This window comes from Chironomus tepperi, unplaced genomic scaffold, assembly GCF_022539635.2.
Source record: "Chironomus tepperi strain 1889 unplaced genomic scaffold, CSIRO-AGI_Ctep_v1 contig_445, whole genome shotgun sequence".
NCBI lineage: Eukaryota > Metazoa > Arthropoda > Insecta > Diptera > Chironomidae > Chironomus > Chironomus tepperi.
In genome coordinates, this window is record NW_027226567.1 from 7,951,409 (window position 1) to 7,970,327 (window position 18,919).

Consider the following 18,919-nt stretch of genomic DNA (forward strand, 5'->3'; position numbering starts at 1 on the left):
CACAATTTATTTGAATGTTAAAAATTCGTTAACAACTAACGGTAAATTAAAATTTGAATGATTAGAAAGAACTTTCTAGTCGTAAATAAACAGTCCTCTTTAATCGCGTGGAAGTTCGAAGAACAAAACAAAATTTCAGTGTATAAAGAAAATTAATTAAATTTCATCAGAAAATGGCATTATCATTACGTTCAAAGTTATTATTCGGATTGAAGAGGATCCAAAGTGTACCTGTAGCTTTATATCATGAAAATGTAATGTTGATAAAATATTAAATTGAGAAAATTTTAAAAATTGTCAAATTTCATCATTAATTACAGGTTCTCGATCACTATGAAAATCCACGAAATGTTGGCAATTTAGACAAAAAGGATAAAAATGTAGGAACCGGTCTTGTTGGAGCACCTGCTTGCGGAGATGTCATGAAATTACAAATTAGGGTATTAATTTTAGATAAATACAATTTAGATATTAAAATGCGCAATATAGGATAAGTAAACAAATATTATAAATGCTCGATTTTCTATTGATAGGTTGATGACGATGGGAAGATCATAGACGCAAAATTCAAAACATTTGGATGTGGTTCAGCAATAGGTAAAAGTTAATTATAGCAATTAATTTAGACATAAAATTGATAACAAAATTTCCTTTAAAGCTTCAAGTTCCTTAGCTACAGAGTGGGTAAAAGGAAAGTCATTGGAGCAAGCTGGATCAATTAAAAACACTGATATTGCAAAAGAACTTTGTCTCCCGCCTGTCAAATTGCATTGCTCAAGTAACTATCTCAATTAATTCATCTCACGTTTCCATAATCACTCATTCTCTTATCATTTAATTGTTTAGTGCTCGCAGAAGATGCTATAAAAGCAGCTTTGGCCGATTATAAGAAGAAACAAGTTCCGAAAAATTGAGTAGGCTATGTAAATCATTTAAAACTAAAAGAATGAACTAATAAAATGTAAGGCAAAGTGACATATATAAGTAATAATATATTCTTGTAGAATTTAACATTGATCTTGTTAAGGATGTCATTTAATAAACTGTAGGAATTAGCCAAATTAACGGAAAAATAAAATTTATTTAGCAAGTTTAATTTAAAGCTTTATATTCTCACCGTTTGTTTTTATTTATTTAAAACTGTTTACATACCTGACTTGCACTTTGTGCATTAGGATGGAGCTACTATTTATTTCTTACAGAATGAAACAATTTTAAATTTTTAACAGCATTTTAAAATTCAAAATTTTAACGATTATTAAAATTTTGAAAATTTCAAAGATTGCTACAAAATTTGAAATTTCAACCGTTAAAAATAAAATTTGCATTTTAAAAACTGTTTTATGCACCTGTTAAGCAGTGTAGCACGGTACGAATATGCTATAAAGGCTGAATAAAGTTTATTCTGTGATATTTGTTCGTGTTATTCGAAAGTAACTTATCCGACCTCTTTAAAAATCGCAAAATAATAATTATGAATATTTTTCTGATTTTCTCTGGATTTCTTTGCTTTTCAAGTGAGTTATAGTGCCATTAACAGTGGTTGTGTGGAGTTAACAATGGACGTTATCAAGAATCAGTCTTAATTAACTCCAATCAATTAAAACAAGGAATTTTTTTTTTATTTGATCAAAAAATTGATTTTTTTTTCTTTCACTTTCAGTTTTGTCTGCATCTGCTTCTGAATATACACTTAATATCACATCTGATAGTCCAATAGCAATAGGAACGTCTGTAACATTTAATGTTACATTGCTTGAAGATGGAAGATTAGCACCAAATAATAAATATCTATTTAGATATCAATTTTTGAGATCTGGCGGATCCAAAGAAACTCACAGTCCGTCGGAAATGTTTACCATCAATGCAGAGGAACTTGATCATGGACATTATGACATCACTTTCTATGTCGATGAGTTTGTGATTTTCGTCTATTATGAGAAAGCTAGAGCAAAAACATCATTTGATATCACAAATAGATTTAATGGACTTATGCAACTTGTCCAGAATCCAAATGATATCGTACGTGAAAATGGATATGTCTCAAGTCAATCTGAGACCTTCCATAATATTATTATTTCTGATAAAGACAAGAAATTATTCGATAAAGCTGAATACATTCGCGTATTTTGGTTCATCGACTGCCTCTATTTGGGTAAAATATTAATACTTTTTGTTTCTTTGTTGAATCATATATAAAAGATATGCGTTACACATATTAATCCATACTATTTCATTTAGGAATGACTGATAATCTGAACTTTTCAAATTGGTATACGCAAGAAAATGGCATTTACAATGTCGAGGCATTACTTCAACTTTCATACGAACCGTTACCTCCTCCAACAACAAGCAGTAAGTAGTCTGTCTTAATTTTATGCAAATTTCTAGAGCATTTGCTCCAAAAAAAAATAATGAAAGCATTTCCGTGAGAATTTTCACAAGTCTAAAATTGCAAGTTACGCAATTTCCAATTAATGGAGTCTAGATATTGAGCAATTGGTTCAGTAATTTTGACGGGAAGTGAATATTTTTTAGGATAAAACATTCAACTTTTGATTAAAACGATTCATAAGCTCAGAATATGTCTAACAGTCATGCATGACAAAACTTAATGTTATGGACACTCGACTAAAGGTTGAGAAATCTTACGAATGAAGGATGTACTGAAATTTGCATAAAATACAAGTTGTCAATTTTTTATTATTTATTCATGAATGCGTTCCTAATTTTTAATTTTTAATAACTTTTTCAGCAACTCCCAGTACAACATCCACAACAACTACCACTACAACTACAACAACAACAACTCCTCCTACAACTACAAGTAATTTAAAATTTATTATGTTTTATTGGACATAATTAGGCATTTAATTAGTTAATTAGTATTTATTATTAGTTCTCAAGTAGACTTGCCCCCCACAACTACAAGTAATTTGAAATTTTCCGAAATTTAATTCCAAATTAGACATTAATTATTAGTTGTTATTAAAATACTTAAATTTATGATTTTAATTAAATTATTTTATTTATTCAGCAACCACTCCAAGTACTACAACTTCTAGTACCACAACATCAACATCTACAACAAGTAATTATTTTAATTTTACAATTTATTTTCAAGTTTTTTTAATTTTATCGTTTTTTTTATAATTTAGCAACTTCTACAACGCCGAGTACAACAACGAAAAGTTAGCTTTCACTTTTTATTTTATTTTTACCATTATTAGAATAACACTTAGATAAATTGTGCATTCATGACATAAATGGCAAATGTGTGGTAAAATTGTACATACTTAAAATGCAGCAAGTTGTCGTTGATCTTGGTCTATTACGGATAGAGTTTAAAAATCTAATATCCAATAGACGAATGACATTTTACATGTATTTTAAGTAAACATGTTTACCCACATACTTGATGTGAATGCACTCCATTGCATGTTTGATGATTGATTCCATAAATAATTAAATTTTCTATTATCTATTTTTAGCAACTACTCCAAGTACCACTACAACACAAACGACTTCCACAAAGAAACCAGATTCAAGGAGAAAACGTCGTGACGCGACAATTCCGCATTTTGAATGGAACATTAAGAGTCTAGTCGAAACGGGTAGCATAAAACCAGAAAGTGTTGCAAATGAAAATATGATGGAATATTTAACAACAACGGCAATTCCAATGTCAGAACGAATTAGAAGATTGAATGATGATACCGTTCCTTATTTTGGAATGTGTACAGCAAATGCTTCAAAAGTCATTTCGGATCAGAAGAAAATTTATGGATATTATCACAGATTAATTCGTGTTGAGAATCCAATCTCAAATCTGACAGTAGAAAATAATGTTTGGCTTAAGCATGGAGACTTTTGTGATTTGAAGATTAAGTATGGCGGAACAGCACCATTTTTGTACTGTGTAAATATCACAGCAAGCAGTAATGTTAGTCTTAGTAGATCTGAGAATGAAAATTGTACTGATTGGAGGTCAACAAATGATAAGGAAATGACTATTAGGAGATTCTTACCAAAGTCATCTAATTCTTATACTGTGACTTTTTATCTTAAGAATGAAGTTTCTCAGTCAAGAACACCGATTGGTGTTCAGTTCATTAAAGGTTGGTATCTATTGGATTTTGCTTATAACTGGCGTTTTATGGTTCTTTGAGGGCGACAATTAACGATTTCTTTTATATTTAAACCAAAAACCGTACAAATTATATTGAAGATGTACAAATTTTTTAATAACTTAAAAGCACTACAGTTGTTTGTGCTCCAAAACCGTACAAATTATTTTAAAAAATCATCAAAACATTACAAATTTCATAATTAGAACACTACAATTTCTTAAACATTTGAATGGTTTTGATTAATTCAAATTTTAATTTTCCGTTAAAAATACAAAATTTTACTTGACCTTCCTATTTTAATTTGTATGGTATTTTATGGTCTTTTGTATAGTATAAACATTTTTGTTACGAGATTTATAATTTTATGACAAATCTCATGATGCATAATGAAATTTAATCTCCCACAAAACAAGATATTAACGCCAGTCATTCTGCAATGCAAATAATGAAATATTAAACCACATTTTAATTCCTTTTTTTTATCTTTTCAGAGAGCGAACATTCTCAAATGTCTGTTATAATTGTACCAGTTGTATTTTCCCTTGTTGCAGTAGTATTGATTGTTTTTGGCATAGCCTATTATGTACAAAATCCAAATCAATTCTTAATAGAAACAGCCGATTTTGATTTCGGTGAAACTTCATCTGTCGAAAGTATGGAGTATAAATCATTCCTTCAACGATTACTTGATAGTGTATCAGATTTGTTTATAAAGCAAAATTACTTAGAAGAGTCAGAGCCAGGTGTGACGGGTCCATCATCATCACAGGACACAAATGTTCGATATGGAGCTATGTCATAAGATAAAAAGACAATTTTTAATCAAGTTATTAACTTTAGATGATTACCAATATTTGATTCAATAGATTTTATTGTGAGTCGCTCACTTTCCGAGCTTTAAACATTTTTGTCATCTCAAGATTAAAAAAATTGAGAGATACACGATAATCAAAGGGTTGCCAAAACCAAATTAACAATTCAATTATGATATAAAGATATTAATGATAAAATATAGAATACTTAAAAGAGAATTTTATGATCAAAAAAATGAGTGAATAATTAGAGTCAATTCGAATAATTAGGATCTTGATAACAAAAAATACTTTTTTGCGGAAATGACTGATATGATGTGAGAAATTATTGGATTATTGTTTAGTTTTAATGTGTTTTTATTACATATTATTTTTTTATTACCTATGTTTTATATCTCATAAAAAAAATTTGTATCTTTTAAGAAAAATACAGAAATTATGAAAAGAAAGTTTAATGATGATTTAAACTTTTGGCTAATAAAAAATTGTTATCTAAAAATATGCAATTCAAGATGTTTAATTTACTGAAATTGAAAAAATAACGGTTAAAATAATTTTAAAAATTAATTTCTTTACGAAGGGCTGATTCTATGACAAATTGGATTTAAAGCTGTTTTACAGGTCATAGACTGCTTTATTTTATGCCCAATTTATGTTAAGCTGACACACTAAACACAATCTTATATTTGTTCTATATTCCACACCTTGTCTTGCTCAATAATCATTTTATTGTCTGTAACGGTTTTCTAAAATTTAAATTTGTACCAAAAGTTTCTAACGACTTTTAAATTCAAAAACTTTTTATTTTGTGAGCATTTGAGATTTTTTTGTTTAAATTAAAATTATTTTAAGTGTTTAATTAGCAATACAGACAAGATGGAGAAGATGCAATTAGGAAGTCCAGCTTCTAGTCCAGCACAGAATACATATCTTCCCAATTTCTTGATGGGAATTGAAAACACACCGACAAATCGTTCTTTCTGTAAGTTTTACTTAATTTCACTATAATTAAACTGCGTATTAATAAAGTAATCTTTGCAATGCAGCTAACTCACCAACAGCATCACCAGACTTTAGTCGGGCAAACTTACAGCAAAGGTTTTTAACTGGTTTACAAAGTCCTAATGCCGCATTTCCAGCTCCAAATACATCCATAAATCAACAGCCAATTCAGGCACAACAAGCTGTTTATCAGTCACAAAATAACAATAATACAAGCATCTCTGGACCTCCAATTAATAGTTTATTTGATAATTTAAGGAATGACAAAAGTTTTCAAACTCCAACAAAAAATTTCTATCAGCCACAAGCTGTACATCAGGATACGCCACAATTGAATAATTCAGGATTTAATCAATCCCGAGTATTCTCGCCAATTCCGCATACTTTTAATGACTTTAATAGTTCTTATCAAATGGGTGCAGCAGCACCACCTGTTAATCAATCGTTTAACATCAATAACAATGTGTCTGTAGCTGGAAATGCCAACAGGTTCAATCAAAGTGATTTCTGGGTGACTGTATTTGGATTTCCAGCCGAAGCGATAACAGCTGTATTATCACATTTCTCTGGATGTGGAACTATTTTAGAGAAAGTTTGTTCATCTGGCAATTGGATTCATTTAAGATTCTCATCGAAAGGCGAATGCGATAAAGCACTGCTGTATAATGGGAAGATTATTGGCAATAATTTAATGATTGGTGTTATTCGATGTCAAGATGATTCTGTGATTGAGAAAGAGAATACAGTTGATGTTAGTCGAGCATCAATTAATAAGATACGATCATTGACACAAGCTGCTTATAAGTCAGCTAAAGTTGAACATGAAGTCTTGCCATCAAATGATGATCCGAAGAAAACTACAGGAATTGTTAATAAAGCTATGGATCTTTTGTTTGGATGGTAATTGGATAGACATTAAATAAATTTATAATACTATGACTGCGTAGCTGCATGTTGTCCATAAAATTATTAATTATATTTTCATGTAAAGTTCATTAAAGTAAAATTGTTAATAAAAAATAACGACATTTAATTTGAAATATTCTGTTGTAAATTTATTGTGTAATATTCACAGCCCTGCATGCTTCAAAGATTCACAAAATCATCATTCGTCGGAAAGATTTCATCGAGAAAAGTTCATAAAAAAGTTATCATAATGGTTTCAATTCTTTTAATTGTTACTGCACTCTGTGCAATCGGTTCCAGTTACGCCCAAGCAGGTCCAAAAGTGACAGATTTGGTGAGTAAATTTCTAGATATTTAAGTATCTAATCCCACGCGGACAAAAATCATTTCTGCGTAAAGTTCATTAACTCATTGTTCAATTTACTCAAAAAAGACCGGTTTTGTGATTGTCTATCTCTTTCCTACGTAATTTAAACAAATCTTTAGCACACATAAATGATGAGAAAATTTGCATTCATGAATATCTTAACTGGATCTTCTTATTACTGTAAAAGAACTAATAGAAAAAAAGATGAAAGGAAGGAATTTTCTTTAATGGACACGTCATTAAAAATATTGACGATATTATTATTATTATTTGTGTGCTGCTGATAATGTTTTTCTGTTGATAAATATAGATCTTAAAACATCCAGTTCACATATACATTTCCTTCTTTTTTTCCACTCATGTAGGTTTTCTTTGACATCGAAATTGGCGGAAAACCGGCAGGTAAAGACAATAGACATTTTTTTTTCATTGTGCATTGTCATCTATTGATTATTAATTAATTTTTTTATTAAAAAAATCTCAGGTCGTATTGAAATCGGTCTTTTCGGAGGTACCGTACCAAAAACCGTCAAGAACTTTGTTGAATTAGCTCAAAGAGATCCAGGTGAAGGTTACAAAGGAAGCAAATTCCACAGAGTCATTAAAGATTTCATGATTCAGGTGAGTGACTTTTTAGCGCATTTTTGAAATTTTTTTCAAAAAGGTAGCTTAATAAGACACTATGTTCGTTCGTTCGTTCGTTCGTTCGTTCGGCTGACGCTAAAAACTTTTTAACTAGACATCGTAGAGGACTCGGAATGGTTTTAAAAGATCAGTTCCTTAAAGTTATTGCGGCGCCGGGCATTTAAAAGTTTCAAATCAAAGCATAAATACTATAATTAACAATTTTTCATTTTCATAACAACAAAAACACGTTTTTTCGTTGTTTTACAGTGTTTTTCAATGTTCCTAAAATTTTTAACAGTGTACAAAATTTAAATTTGTCATAACCGTTATAAAAATCCGTTAAATTATATGGAAGTGACATGGATCCTACTGGATCTTGCTTTGTTGATCTTGAATTGCCCTGGATCCTACTGGATCTTGTGTTGTAGATCTGGAAGTGACTTGGATCCTCCTGGATCTCGTTTTATAGATCTAGAAGTGACTTGTTAATCAATTACTGATCGCTGGGACAAAAATGCGCTTAAGTCCCTCGATCAATAATACGAGGACTTTTGTAATTTTTTTTTACTGGATGTTATTAAAATTCATGCTTGATAATTCTCATTGTCTTGAATAATTAATGAATATCATGCTAATGTGTTCAATTAAATGTAAATTTCAAGATCCCATGATTAATTAACAAGCATAATTAAATTATAAATAAAACTTGCGTGCATTCCTGTCAAACGCGTGAATGTAATAAGCATAATTTGACTGGATTCATGGATGGCTGACATATCTCGATTGTAACTCAAAATTAGAGCATATCAATTGTCAGCATCAATTGTAAATTGTCTGTGCTATATTGTTGTTGCGCACAAAGTACTTTGTACATGCATGCTCTTTAAAATTGACCGATATTCCCTACATCCTTATAATAAATTTTGACTAACGATTTGTGTATGTTATTATTATTGTGTAGGGCGGTGATTTCACAAGAGGAGATGGAACTGGTGGACGTTCAATCTACGGTGAAAGATTTGCCGACGAAAACTTCAAACTTCAACATTATGGATCAGGTTGGTTGTCAATGGCTAATGCTGGAAAAGACACAAATGGATCACAATTCTTCATCACAACAAAGAAGACATCCTGGTTGGACAATCGTCATGTCGTTTTCGGTAAAATTATCAAGGGAATGAGTGTAGTTCGTGCCATCGAAAGTTCAAAAACTGACGGACGTGATAAGCCAGTTGAAGACGTTGTGATTGCCGATTGTGGAGTTTTGCCAGTCGATACACCATTCAATACAGCCAAGGCTGATGCTGAAGAATAAATTAATTACTTCCATTTTATACAGTAAGATTGATTCACTATGTGAATCGTATGTGAAGTTGTGAGAACATTCAGATCCGAAAAAAAAAATAAAATTAATGAAAATAATTAACATCCAGTTAGGGATCATTCATAAATTACATGAAGTCATTCATGAATGATCCCTTCGTACCTTTTTATGTAGAATCACGTTTTATTCAAGTATTATTGCAACAATAGCTAAGGAAGTAAAATTTATACAAAGCTTTTTCTAGTTTTTATCTCACTTCCGCTGAATTTATCAATAAAAAGAGTGTAGCCTCAAAAATCAAGAAGAATGCGTGAAAAGATCTATTGATTAATAAATATTAATACACGAATAACGATGCTGCCTATGATAATAATATATATGATAACATTCATTGCAATGTGATTAATGTACGACAGATGTCTCACTAACAACTCGAGTATATATAGGAATTTTTTTTCTTTAATACTGTCCGTAATTGACTCAAAATTCAACATTCAGGATTATGCTACCAATATTATTGTTATTATTACTTCCATTTTTTTGAGATGAGTATTAAATGTCTCGATCACATAATTTATCAAATTTTGATATCATTTTCAATGCCTACTTTCCGACCAATAAAGTATTTTAGAAACTTCTTTCTATTTTTGCAGCTCTACTAACTCGTGCTGCCGACGAGCTAGCTTCAGCTTCAGGTGATACACAAACGGGTATGGATGAACTCCATTTTCCATCTTTCATACATTTTAGCATTTTTGGACCACGAATTTCAAGTCCATTGTCACATGAGAAAATCACAGTCTCACCAATTGCATAATAAAATTTAACTGAAGACATTCGACCACTTATTGCTGTTCCTGGATATGAACACGCTCTGACACATTTTGGAACTGGTCCACTCCATCGTGCATTATCTTGACATGCTATTATTGGCTGTCCTTGCATCATATATTCTGGATTACAATTGAATTGGACAACATCGCCTGCTTTATATGGTGGAGTTCCTTGTGTGTAGCCATTGGCTGGTTGACCAGGATGGAAGCACTGAACTTCTGAACATGTTGGGATCTAAAAATAAAAATTAATGTCAACAACTGCCAATAAAGTTCCATAAAATAACTTACAGGACCACCCCATTCACCAGATGGCAAGCAAATTGTCTCTGAAGGTCCTTTCAAACCGTGACCTGGAGGACATGAAAAAGCTGCTCGTCCGCCAACCTCACGCGAAATAATTGCAACACGTGGCGCTGAACCATTGAGACTTGGCGGAATCGGAACTTCGCCACATTCAACACTTTCACAAATCGGAAGTGGCGATGACCAATTTCCGCTTGCTAAGCATGTTATCTCTTGTGATCCAATCAGTGCATTACCATTGTTGCATGAAAATTGAACTTTTGTACCCATTTGTGTAGCTGTTGTGCTTAATACAAGACCTCTTCTTGGCATAATGTCACCACAATGAACAGCTTTCACTTCTACGAGTACAGAATGTGTATGACGAGCTGGTGTGTGACATGAATAGACTCCTGTGTCGCCTGTTTCTGCTGTAAATATGCTGAGTCTGTATTCGAGTTGTGAATCTCTTCCTTCGTCTGTATTCCATCCTTCAGGATATTTTCTGAAATATTTTTGGGTTAATGAACAGATTTATGCTGATTAGTTGTAGATTTACCTGAATTCATGACTAACATTCCATTTCGGAGTTCCAAATCGTCTCATCCATAGACACTCCATATGTAAAGTAGTTCCAGGATAAACAATCAATCGTCCATCGTTGCTTTGAGCAATTGGTCCATTCTGATGCCTAAATAAGATTGTTGGAGCTTTTTCCACTAAAACGAAAATAGACAGCAGATACTTATATTCATGTCCAATGAAGATAAACAGTATAGCTTACTAGCATAATCATTTTCCTGATTTAATCCATAACAATGAGGCTTTTGACCAGTAAATCTGCTCCGGATACATGTTCGATTACTACTGCCAACCATCATGTATTTCCCAATATCCACACATCTGCAAAAAATATGTAAGAAAGGATTTGATTTTAATTCAATTGCACAATGAAGTGCTGGAGAAAATGAAATTTTCTGATAACATTCGCAACTCATTGAACTAGAAAATTGTATCAAATGACAGTACTTTCTAGTGTCATTTTCCGTTTAGTCATTGTGGATGTCACACGTTTAAGTGTTAATATGGAAGAAGCACAGGAAAAATTGGCAAATCTTATGAAACATGCTCAGGAAAAGAAAATTAACTTGAAGACAATTAAGAGTTTTAAAAAGTATGAAAAGCACTTTAGACTCAATTTCAAATGGAAGGTTTTGATGGTAGCTATTGTGTTGGCAATGATTCATGCCAAATTCGGTCATTTACTGAATTCTAAAAATGTAAGTAAAATAGTAAACATTGCTTTTAAAAACCTTACAAATGTTTTGAATATACAATTGTACGGTTTTCAATGTAAATTCCAAGAAATCTGCTAATTTAGTATTCATATTAATTATTTACAAGTGCTCAATAGCAATGCCAAAGGATTTTGATAAAATCTTTCGAGAACCAGACGATTGTAGCTTCTGTCGAGGCATAAGAGCAGGAAAAAGAGTGTCAAACATCGACCCGGATGAGTTTGAGAAGCTTTATGCTTACAATGGAAATGTAATGATTGTTACGGATGCTACGAAAAATTGGACAGCATTGGATGTATTTGACTTTTGGTATTTGAAGGAAGTGTATGAAAAATATGATCCAAAACGGAAGACACTTGACTGTCAGTTCTTCCGTTATCAGACAAATTTCACAAGCTTATTTGATGCATTCAAAATGGACAAAGATCGCGCTGATTATAAACCAGGAACTGAACCATGGTATTTTGGATGGAGTAACTGTAATGAAGATATCGCTACAATTTTGAGACAGCATTATGACCGTCCATACTTTCTACCAAAAACTTCAGAATTAAATGCTGTTGACTGGATCTTTATGGGCGGTCGAGGATACGGAGCTCATATGCATTTAGATAATGTCAGATTGCCCTCATGGCAAGCTCAACTAAAAGGAACAAAGGAATGGCTAATTGCGCCTACACCTGAATGCATTTTTGAGTGTCATTTCTTCTCAGTCATCGTCAATCCGGGTGACGTCAGTAAGTAGACAATTCAGTGCCTTCTAGATCAATATTCTAACCTCAAAATCTCTTTCAGTTGTTCTCGACACCAACAAGTGGTATCATAAGACTAATGTCTTATCAGAAGAAATCAGTATAGTCATTGGAGCTGAATATGATTAAATTAGTCTACCGTACCTTGAGATGATTGTTGTTCCAGCGGGAAATTCAACATAATTTTCTCTTATTTCCAAGTCATTATAAAAGCTGACAACATGCTGATCTGTGTTCTTAAATAAGCAGGAACCATTTGCTAATGGGGTATTGTATAGTCTCTCATCATCCTCTGTAATTTAGGAAGTGAAATAAAGCTTAAATTATGTCGAATTTCAAATTTTATGTCTTTTACCGCAATCATGTGCTCGGCCAATCCAATTTCCTTGTTCACAGACAATCTTCCATGTTGTTCTTTCACCAGTTATACTTGGAATACAACTAAAGGATATTTCAGTTCCAGATGGATATGTAATCATGTCTTCATTATCAATAAACTCTTCGTTTTTATAAATCAGGATTAAGAGTTCCTTCGATGGTGGTGGACAATCTCCTTCCTCATCAGAACTTGTTGAGTTTCCATCATCAATAATAAAATTCATGTGATCATCATCCTCGTTCATTTTCTTTGATGCTGTGTAGCTACAACTCATAGTTTGTGGCGTAAGTGAACCTAATGCGCAATCCATTTGAACTGCTGGAATTGTGTTGGCAGCTCCATTCTCGCATTGAACCATAACATGTGATCCGTGAGCTGAAATTGATATTTTAGTGATTTGATCATATTAAGCATATGAGTGACATTCAGGTTGGCATCACTTACCAATTGTTAAACCTTCACGATAACCTCCTTGATATACAGCATGCAATATCTCTGGAAGCACACATGGAGCTGGTAAGCATTCTGGAAGCCCAAGTGATGACCAATTTCCATCAACACATTTAATGCTGTTGGCGCCCTATGAAGGAATAAGGATGTTAAGGTTAGAACTTGAAATACTTTTGTATGTAGACTTCCCGAGTTGATAATAATACGTTATGACTGGTTGATGGCAAGCTATTGTATAGTCCTAACGTATTAGTGTCCACTCGGTCTCGAGTTGACTAAGAGTCTTCATAGGAGCTAAGTGAAGACTAGAACATTACCTGAATATTATACCCAGAATCACATTGGAATGCAATTGAAATTCCACTATCAATTTTATCCATCGGAACTAATGGACTTGTTGTTGGTCTAATCTGTTCAACAATTGGATCTGATGATGGCATTTCATAGTACTTTCCATGCTCGATTGATGGCACAAAGCAGGGTCCTAAAAATCAAAATTACTGCTATAAATCCATACAACTTTTGAACTATTCAATTCCAATACTTAAACTGCATGATGGCTTAACAGGCTTCCAGTTTCCTTTATTGCATCTCACAGTTGAATTAGCTGTTTGGACATTGCTGTTATATCCGCTATCACAAGTTATCTTAAGCACCATTCCGTGTCCAAAACTTTCATTTGGATTCTTTGCCTGCTTTACAATTTCAATCTGCATATGGTCGGCATTAAGGAGAGGCTCACACGGTCCTCGATTCTTCTTCTTACTGCCACCAGGTCCTGTATCATCATCCTTACCATCGTCATCTGTTTCTCTTTTCCTTCGAACAATTTGTGACTGAAGCTGTGCGTAAATATTTGCAGCTATATCAGCAGCGCTGTGTTGCTTCTTTGATTCCGGTGGTTCCTCAATATTTCTGTCTGGATAATAATTTGAATAAGTGTTATTGCCATAATAATTGTTATTTCCTGAGCTGTATGATGGATAATAATTGGATACGGCTGAAAGATTCATATTTGGAAGTAGGAAAGCTTCTTGATTATCAGATATAGTCTGATCATTGATATTTGGAATAGCTACAGGTTGAATTGTGTCTGGATCCTCACTCTGTAAGTCATTGCTAAATGATCGTGCCTTATGTATTGCACGATACCTATATTCCGGATTATTAAACCATCGTCCATCCTGTACTTGAATCTTTTTTGTATTTCTCATATCTTCTTCAGCAGTTCCAACAGGCTGCATTGGATAGCTGTTGTTATTAATCAATAAATTTCTAGGTCGTTGATTTGAGAATAAAGTCTTAACATAATTCCTATATCGTGCCTTAATCTTCTCATAATACTTTGAATATGCACGATCAATTTCAGCATAGTCACGATTCTCACGTTTACGCTTCTCTTTTGTTCCACCACGAACAATATCATTTAATAATTCTATGTGATTGTAATGATCATTGTCATAGTAATTTAAACTTCGCTTCTTCCTGGTTGACGCTTTCTTTACAAAGTCATCGACCATGTGATGATCAAAGTGCTTTCGTTTAATATTACGGTAGTGATTCTGCAAGAACTTGGATCGTGCAAATCGGATGTCAATAGAGCGCTTCTTACGGTTCCATCTCAATCGTGGATGTTGACCAAGTAGGCATCTAGAAAGGCAGTCAATAAGAATCAATGGAATTAGACAAGAATCTTTAAGTAAATTACTGTGGAAGTTCAGGTGGCTGCCATTTCCCGCCAATGCAAGTAGCTCCAGACTAAAAGGAATTGAAATATTTAGTCATGAACTTGCAAAATGAATAGTCAAGAGTTACTCACTGGACCACTTTCAAGGACATATCCTTTGTCGCAATCGTACATAATTTGCTTATTGTTGATGACCTTCTTAACGTACGGACGATAGTCATAAAGTCCCATATTTCCAACCAGAAGAACCTTTCCATTGTCTATCATACCAGGATATTGGCAATAAACTGTGAAGGATATTTGATGAATTTATGTCAATCACTTCCATTTCTCATTCTTACCTTCCTGACAAATCGGGAATTCCCCAGTCCAGTTACCAAACGAACAAGTCAGAACATGCTCACTGGAATCATTAATTGGCTTTCCTTCAGCTGTTGCTAGCTGCCATCCATCTTTACATCTAAATCGTGCCTTCATTCCATGCTCTGTTTTTGGTGAAATAACCATACCGAATTTGGGAGCTTTTGGAAGTGTTTTGCATCTAGCTGGAACACATCGTGGGATTGTTGTCCATGTTCCGTTGTTGCATGTTGGCGGTGATAGTGATGTCAATGGAAACTCATAGTGCTCATCACAAATTACTTCAAGGATTGTACCATGACGGACTTTGCTGCTTACTATTCCCATACTCATCGGTGGCTGCGTTGTATTCTGGTCTGGGACTTCCATCTATAAAATAAAGCAATTTAAGGATTGAAAGTTTTGTGGATTTGCAGTCACATACCTCAATTGGAACTACTATTCCTTGTGATACAGTTGGAACCACACAAGGTGCTAAGCACAAAGGCGATGGATATCTCCACCGACCATCAATCTGACATACAGTCGATGTATTTCCAATCAAAAGCATTTCAGGTTGACATCTGAATATGACACTGGCACCAAGACCAAAGCCTGTCTCAGTATTTTCCAGCCATCCATTATACAATGTTCCTGGATGTCCACAATTAATTTCCTTACATTGCGGTAAACTTCCACTCCATTTTTTATCAGCACCGCATCGCCTTGAACTCTCACCAAGTAATGTATATCCATAACGGCACTCATAACTGACAACAGAGTTGTACGATACACTCGTGTAAATTGCTTTTCCATTTCTCGGATTATCCGGTAATGGACATTGAACGGCCGTGACCACTGTAATTGAGAATTATAGATGATAAACTATGTGATGATAATATTGACCTTAGTTACCGCAATCAAATGAGTGTGCAGGAATGAAAATGAAAATATGAAGGATAATAATAAATGGCAGTAAATAATAAAAGAAACAAGCTTTTGGTTATTGTTCAATTGCGATAACTAATTTATTGCTGATCTTTGATAATAACATACAGTAAAACAACAGAATCTACACATCAATTAATTATGTTTAAATCTTAATTCACTAAGACAAAAAATTTTGTTCACTACCAAGCATCGAGTTTGTGTGTGTTTTTATGATGGATGTGGGGAAATTTTACACATAATGATCTGATTGAGATTTTTTTTTGAGCTTATTTAGGTTAAAGCTTTTGATGTGAAAAATGAAGAAAAATTAATTAAAAACTTAAAAATTATGAAGATACAGTGATGATTTTTTCTATCATAACAGGCAGTCATAGTGCTCATCAGAAGTTCATAGCTCATCAAAAACCGTACAAATTATTGATAATTTGTATGTTTTTCTTCCAAAACCATACAAATTATCATGAATTTATACGGTTTTTGCCTGTCACAGGCTCCTGTGATTTGCAACTCTGATTCAGAACACAATCATTGCCTGTTATGGATGTATACTTACAGACACATGTTGGAATTTCCTTGGCAGACCACGTTCCATCAGCTTGACAGTCAGCTGCTTGCTTTCCTACAAGCTCATATCCATCGCCACAGTGATAAGTTATTCGACATCCATATGTGTAGCATTCTCCTGTATTGATTGGTGGTTAGGGTTTTAGAGTTAATTAGCTTAGGGATTTAGTTATATAATTTGCAAACTTTGTCTGTACAGAGTGAATTTGTTCTAAGCTTTGCCTGATTTTTTAATATGACCATATCCAAAACGGTCATTTAGTTGCTTTGGTACATGAAAAAAGGCTCGTAAATTTTTGAAAGTGTTCCCTATTTTATCCCTAGTCAGTTAAGAGATATGGACAATAGATTATCTCGGAACTCAATTCCTATTTTGAAAAGATTCGGAATTACGGAAATTCCGGCCGAAATAGAGAAATGGACAAGATAGCCTTAGAAATTCATTTCAAGAGGTATTAAAAACTTCTTCTTCATACTTGACGGGTTACCTCCCTAGTTCAAGATCAGATACTGATAGACAGCATGTGAACATAAGACTGGATTAAGTTTGGAAAAATATTTTAACATATTCCATTCGCAAAATCAATTTTAAGTTAGGACTGAAAAATGTAAGTTACTAAAATTACCGGCATGCCATCCATGGGCTGGATCTGCAGGCTGCAATAAATATCAAAATTCAAATCATTATTCACTCCTTAAAAATTCACAAAAATTTACCTGTCCACATGAACGAGGCTCACATGAAATGTCAGGACCGTACCTAAAAAATGTCCAAAATTGTATATCCTTCGTCTCTCAACTACTTCCAATGTCACTACTCACCAACTTGCTTGACCATCAATAGCTAAACATTTAGCTCTTGGAAAACCAGCTGTAGCATATCCAACATGACAATGATACTGAACAGTTGAGTCCAAATCAAATGTTGCTTGTTCCGGCAATGCTGAATGTCGCGCATGCTCAATTGTTGGCGGTGCCAAACAGTAAATATTTTGTTTACATGCTGGTTCACTTCCTATAAAAACAAAAACATAGAACAGTGGATGTAAATATTATGATTGTTATCCTCGTGCTAGACATAGATCTGTGGATGCTATTTATATTGTGGATATTAAGGTACTATACCTGACCAATGACCATAAGCTTGACATATCCTCGTCTGAAGTCCAACAACATGATATCCATGATTACATGTATAACTAGCTCTCGATCCAAACGTTCTACCCGACATAACAACCGTACCCAATGATGGATGTTCGAGTTCGGGACATTCACGATCCGGCTTAACTAGATAGACATAAATATGTTTATGAACTTGTGTCAGTATTCTCATAAAATTGCAGTAATTTCAATGTCAATATAATCTAATTTAGAGTTTTGATAATAAACATATTTTACTACGAATGATGCCTTAATCAATTGCCTAATAAACGTAATAAGATAATTTGTAACTTACTGCATGACATTCCACATGCTCCATCGCATAAACACTTTTTCTTTTTGCTTTTACAATCTTCATCTGATGAACATTTTCTTAGACATTTTTGTCCTAGGAGGGTTGCTTGTTCTTCGTCTCGAGGACAGTCTGTGGATAGTCAATTTGGTATATTAAGGAACAATGAAACATTTGTGGATGTTTACCAGGTGATGGAAAATTTCTAGGATTTTTATAAACACGACCATCATCATCAGCTTCAGAAGAATCATCGTCGTCTTCCCAGTCATCAGGATCTTCAGTTACAGTCGATGCAGGACCTGAATAACCTAAATAATAATAATCATATGATGTCTATAAATAAATATCAGCTGTTATGCAACATGTGAACGGAAGCAGACATAAACAGAAATGCGTACAATTCCCACCCACACAGGAGAAAGTTTCGTTCAACGTGCTACCAAATAATAAATGGTATGAGTTAAACAGCTGATGGTGAGAGTCAATTTCGTTAAGTATCTCATACCATTTTACCACCCATTGGACTCACCTCGTTGAAAAAAAATGGCTGAAAATATGATAACCCAGAAAAGTTGAAAATTTTTCATCGTCTTTTCACGTAAATTCTTTGCACTTTTTTTAAACTTTCATAATTTTTGGAATCCTATATGCTTTATAATTTTTCTCAACTAATTGACAGACGCTGAAATGCAGTTGTTACTATGATTTTATAATTTTTTCAGTAGAGTGCAAAAAATTATATGCGTCTTGTTACAAC

The 18,919-nt window shown here is 33.3% G+C and overlaps 6 protein-coding genes across 7 annotated transcripts; 5 read left to right on the forward strand and 1 right to left on the reverse strand.

Moving 5' to 3' along the window:
• Window positions 1–85: 85 nt before the first annotated feature.
• Window positions 86–1,096, forward strand: IscU (Iron-sulfur cluster assembly enzyme). The gene is made up of 5 exons (XM_070650364.1): window positions 86–254; window positions 321–440; window positions 534–597; window positions 659–778; window positions 847–1,096. The coding sequence occupies exons 1-5, from the start codon at window positions 174–176 to the stop codon at window positions 912–914; spliced, it is 453 nt and encodes a 150-aa protein (XP_070506465.1). The 5' UTR covers window positions 86–173; the 3' UTR covers window positions 915–1,096.
• A 285-nt stretch (window positions 1,097–1,381) lies between these two features.
• LOC139098405 (uncharacterized) lies at window positions 1,382–5,344 on the forward strand. 2 transcript variants are annotated; one of them, XM_070650605.1, is made up of 8 exons: window positions 1,382–1,517; window positions 1,664–2,155; window positions 2,242–2,355; window positions 2,756–2,827; window positions 3,038–3,091; window positions 3,159–3,191; window positions 3,492–4,118; window positions 4,622–5,342. In XM_070650605.1, exons 1-8 carry the CDS (start codon window positions 1,475–1,477, stop codon window positions 4,930–4,932), a joined length of 1,746 nt encoding a protein of 581 aa, XP_070506706.1. In that variant the 5' UTR covers window positions 1,382–1,474; the 3' UTR covers window positions 4,933–5,342. The 2 variants fall into 2 exon arrangements, with proteins under 2 accessions (XP_070506706.1, XP_070506708.1); XM_070650607.1 differs by lacking the exons at window positions 3,038–3,091; window positions 3,159–3,191 and having other exon boundaries at window positions 4,622–5,344.
• A 387-nt stretch (window positions 5,345–5,731) lies between these two features.
• On the forward strand, window positions 5,732–6,984 carry Nup35 (Nucleoporin 35kDa). The gene is made up of 2 exons (XM_070650609.1): window positions 5,732–5,924; window positions 5,989–6,984. Exons 1-2 carry the CDS (start codon window positions 5,819–5,821, stop codon window positions 6,846–6,848), a joined length of 966 nt encoding a protein of 321 aa, XP_070506710.1. The 5' UTR covers window positions 5,732–5,818; the 3' UTR covers window positions 6,849–6,984.
• Window positions 6,985–7,018: 34 nt separating this feature from the next.
• Window positions 7,019–9,266, forward strand: LOC139098408 (peptidyl-prolyl cis-trans isomerase 6). Its single transcript, XM_070650610.1, has 4 exons — window positions 7,019–7,184; window positions 7,583–7,619; window positions 7,702–7,838; window positions 8,806–9,266. Exons 1-4 carry the CDS (start codon window positions 7,026–7,028, stop codon window positions 9,157–9,159), a joined length of 687 nt encoding a protein of 228 aa, XP_070506711.1. The 5' UTR covers window positions 7,019–7,025; the 3' UTR covers window positions 9,160–9,266.
• A 71-nt stretch (window positions 9,267–9,337) lies between these two features.
• Window positions 9,338–18,919, reverse strand: Hasp (Hig-anchoring scaffold protein). Its single transcript, XM_070650611.1, has 21 exons — window positions 18,692–18,919; window positions 18,348–18,470; window positions 18,163–18,291; window positions 17,832–17,993; window positions 17,529–17,721; window positions 17,424–17,466; window positions 17,333–17,363; window positions 16,696–16,824; window positions 15,637–16,049; window positions 15,194–15,581; window positions 14,985–15,139; window positions 14,874–14,923; window positions 13,710–14,815; window positions 13,483–13,649; window positions 13,160–13,295; window positions 12,692–13,090; window positions 12,481–12,628; window positions 11,071–11,189; window positions 10,846–11,005; window positions 10,293–10,791; window positions 9,338–10,236 (listed from the first exon to the last, which is right to left on the reverse strand). The coding sequence occupies exons 1-21, from the start codon at window positions 18,747–18,749 to the stop codon at window positions 9,796–9,798; spliced, it is 5,049 nt and encodes a 1,682-aa protein (XP_070506712.1). The 5' UTR covers window positions 18,750–18,919; the 3' UTR covers window positions 9,338–9,795.
• On the forward strand, window positions 9,805–12,676 carry LOC139098406 (uncharacterized). Its single transcript, XM_070650608.1, has 3 exons — window positions 9,805–11,566; window positions 11,691–12,321; window positions 12,380–12,676. Exons 1-3 carry the CDS (start codon window positions 11,306–11,308, stop codon window positions 12,463–12,465), a joined length of 978 nt encoding a protein of 325 aa, XP_070506709.1. The 5' UTR covers window positions 9,805–11,305; the 3' UTR covers window positions 12,466–12,676.

Bases quoted from the DNA above. Each gene is read 5' to 3' on its own strand.
- IscU (XM_070650364.1), top strand. From the start codon at position 174: ATGGCATTATCATTACGTTCAAAGTTATTATTCGGATTGAAGAGGATC. The intron at 441-533 runs GTATTAATTTTA...TTCTATTGATAG, and splicing joins TCATGAAATTACAAATTAGG to GTTGATGACGATGGGAAGAT. The intron at 779-846 runs GTAACTATCTCA...TTAATTGTTTAG, and splicing joins TGTCAAATTGCATTGCTCAA to TGCTCGCAGAAGATGCTATA.
- LOC139098405 (XM_070650605.1), top strand. From the start codon at position 1,475: ATGAATATTTTTCTGATTTTCTCTGGATTTCTTTGCTTTTCAA. The intron at 1,518-1,663 runs GTGAGTTATAGT...TTTCACTTTCAG, and splicing joins TGGATTTCTTTGCTTTTCAA to TTTTGTCTGCATCTGCTTCT. The intron at 4,119-4,621 runs GTTGGTATCTAT...TTATCTTTTCAG, and splicing joins TGGTGTTCAGTTCATTAAAG to AGAGCGAACATTCTCAAATG.
- Nup35 (XM_070650609.1), top strand. From the start codon at position 5,819: ATGGAGAAGATGCAATTAGGAAGTCCAGCTTCTAGTCCAGCACAGAAT. The intron at 5,925-5,988 runs GTAAGTTTTACT...TTTGCAATGCAG, and splicing joins ACCGACAAATCGTTCTTTCT to CTAACTCACCAACAGCATCA.
- LOC139098408 (XM_070650610.1), top strand. From the start codon at position 7,026: ATGCTTCAAAGATTCACAAAATCATCATTCGTCGGAAAGATTTCATCG. The intron at 7,620-7,701 runs GTAAAGACAATA...AAAAAATCTCAG, and splicing joins AATTGGCGGAAAACCGGCAG to GTCGTATTGAAATCGGTCTT. The intron at 7,839-8,805 runs GTGAGTGACTTT...ATTATTGTGTAG, and splicing joins TTAAAGATTTCATGATTCAG to GGCGGTGATTTCACAAGAGG.
- LOC139098406 (XM_070650608.1), top strand. From the start codon at position 11,306: ATGACAGTACTTTCTAGTGTCATTTTCCGTTTAGTCATTGTGGATGTC. The intron at 11,567-11,690 runs GTAAGTAAAATA...ATTATTTACAAG, and splicing joins ATTTACTGAATTCTAAAAAT to TGCTCAATAGCAATGCCAAA. The intron at 12,322-12,379 runs GTAAGTAGACAA...AATCTCTTTCAG, and splicing joins CGTCAATCCGGGTGACGTCA to TTGTTCTCGACACCAACAAG.
- Hasp (XM_070650611.1), bottom strand. From the start codon at position 18,749: ATGAAAAATTTTCAACTTTTCTGGGTTATCATATTTTCAGCCATTTTT. The intron at 17,994-18,162 runs GTAAGTTACAAA...ATGTCTATCTAG, and splicing joins AGCATGTGGAATGTCATGCA to TTAAGCCGGATCGTGAATGT. The intron at 14,816-14,873 runs GTAATTTACTTA...CTGCCTTTCTAG, and splicing joins CAGCCACCTGAACTTCCACA to ATGCCTACTTGGTCAACATC.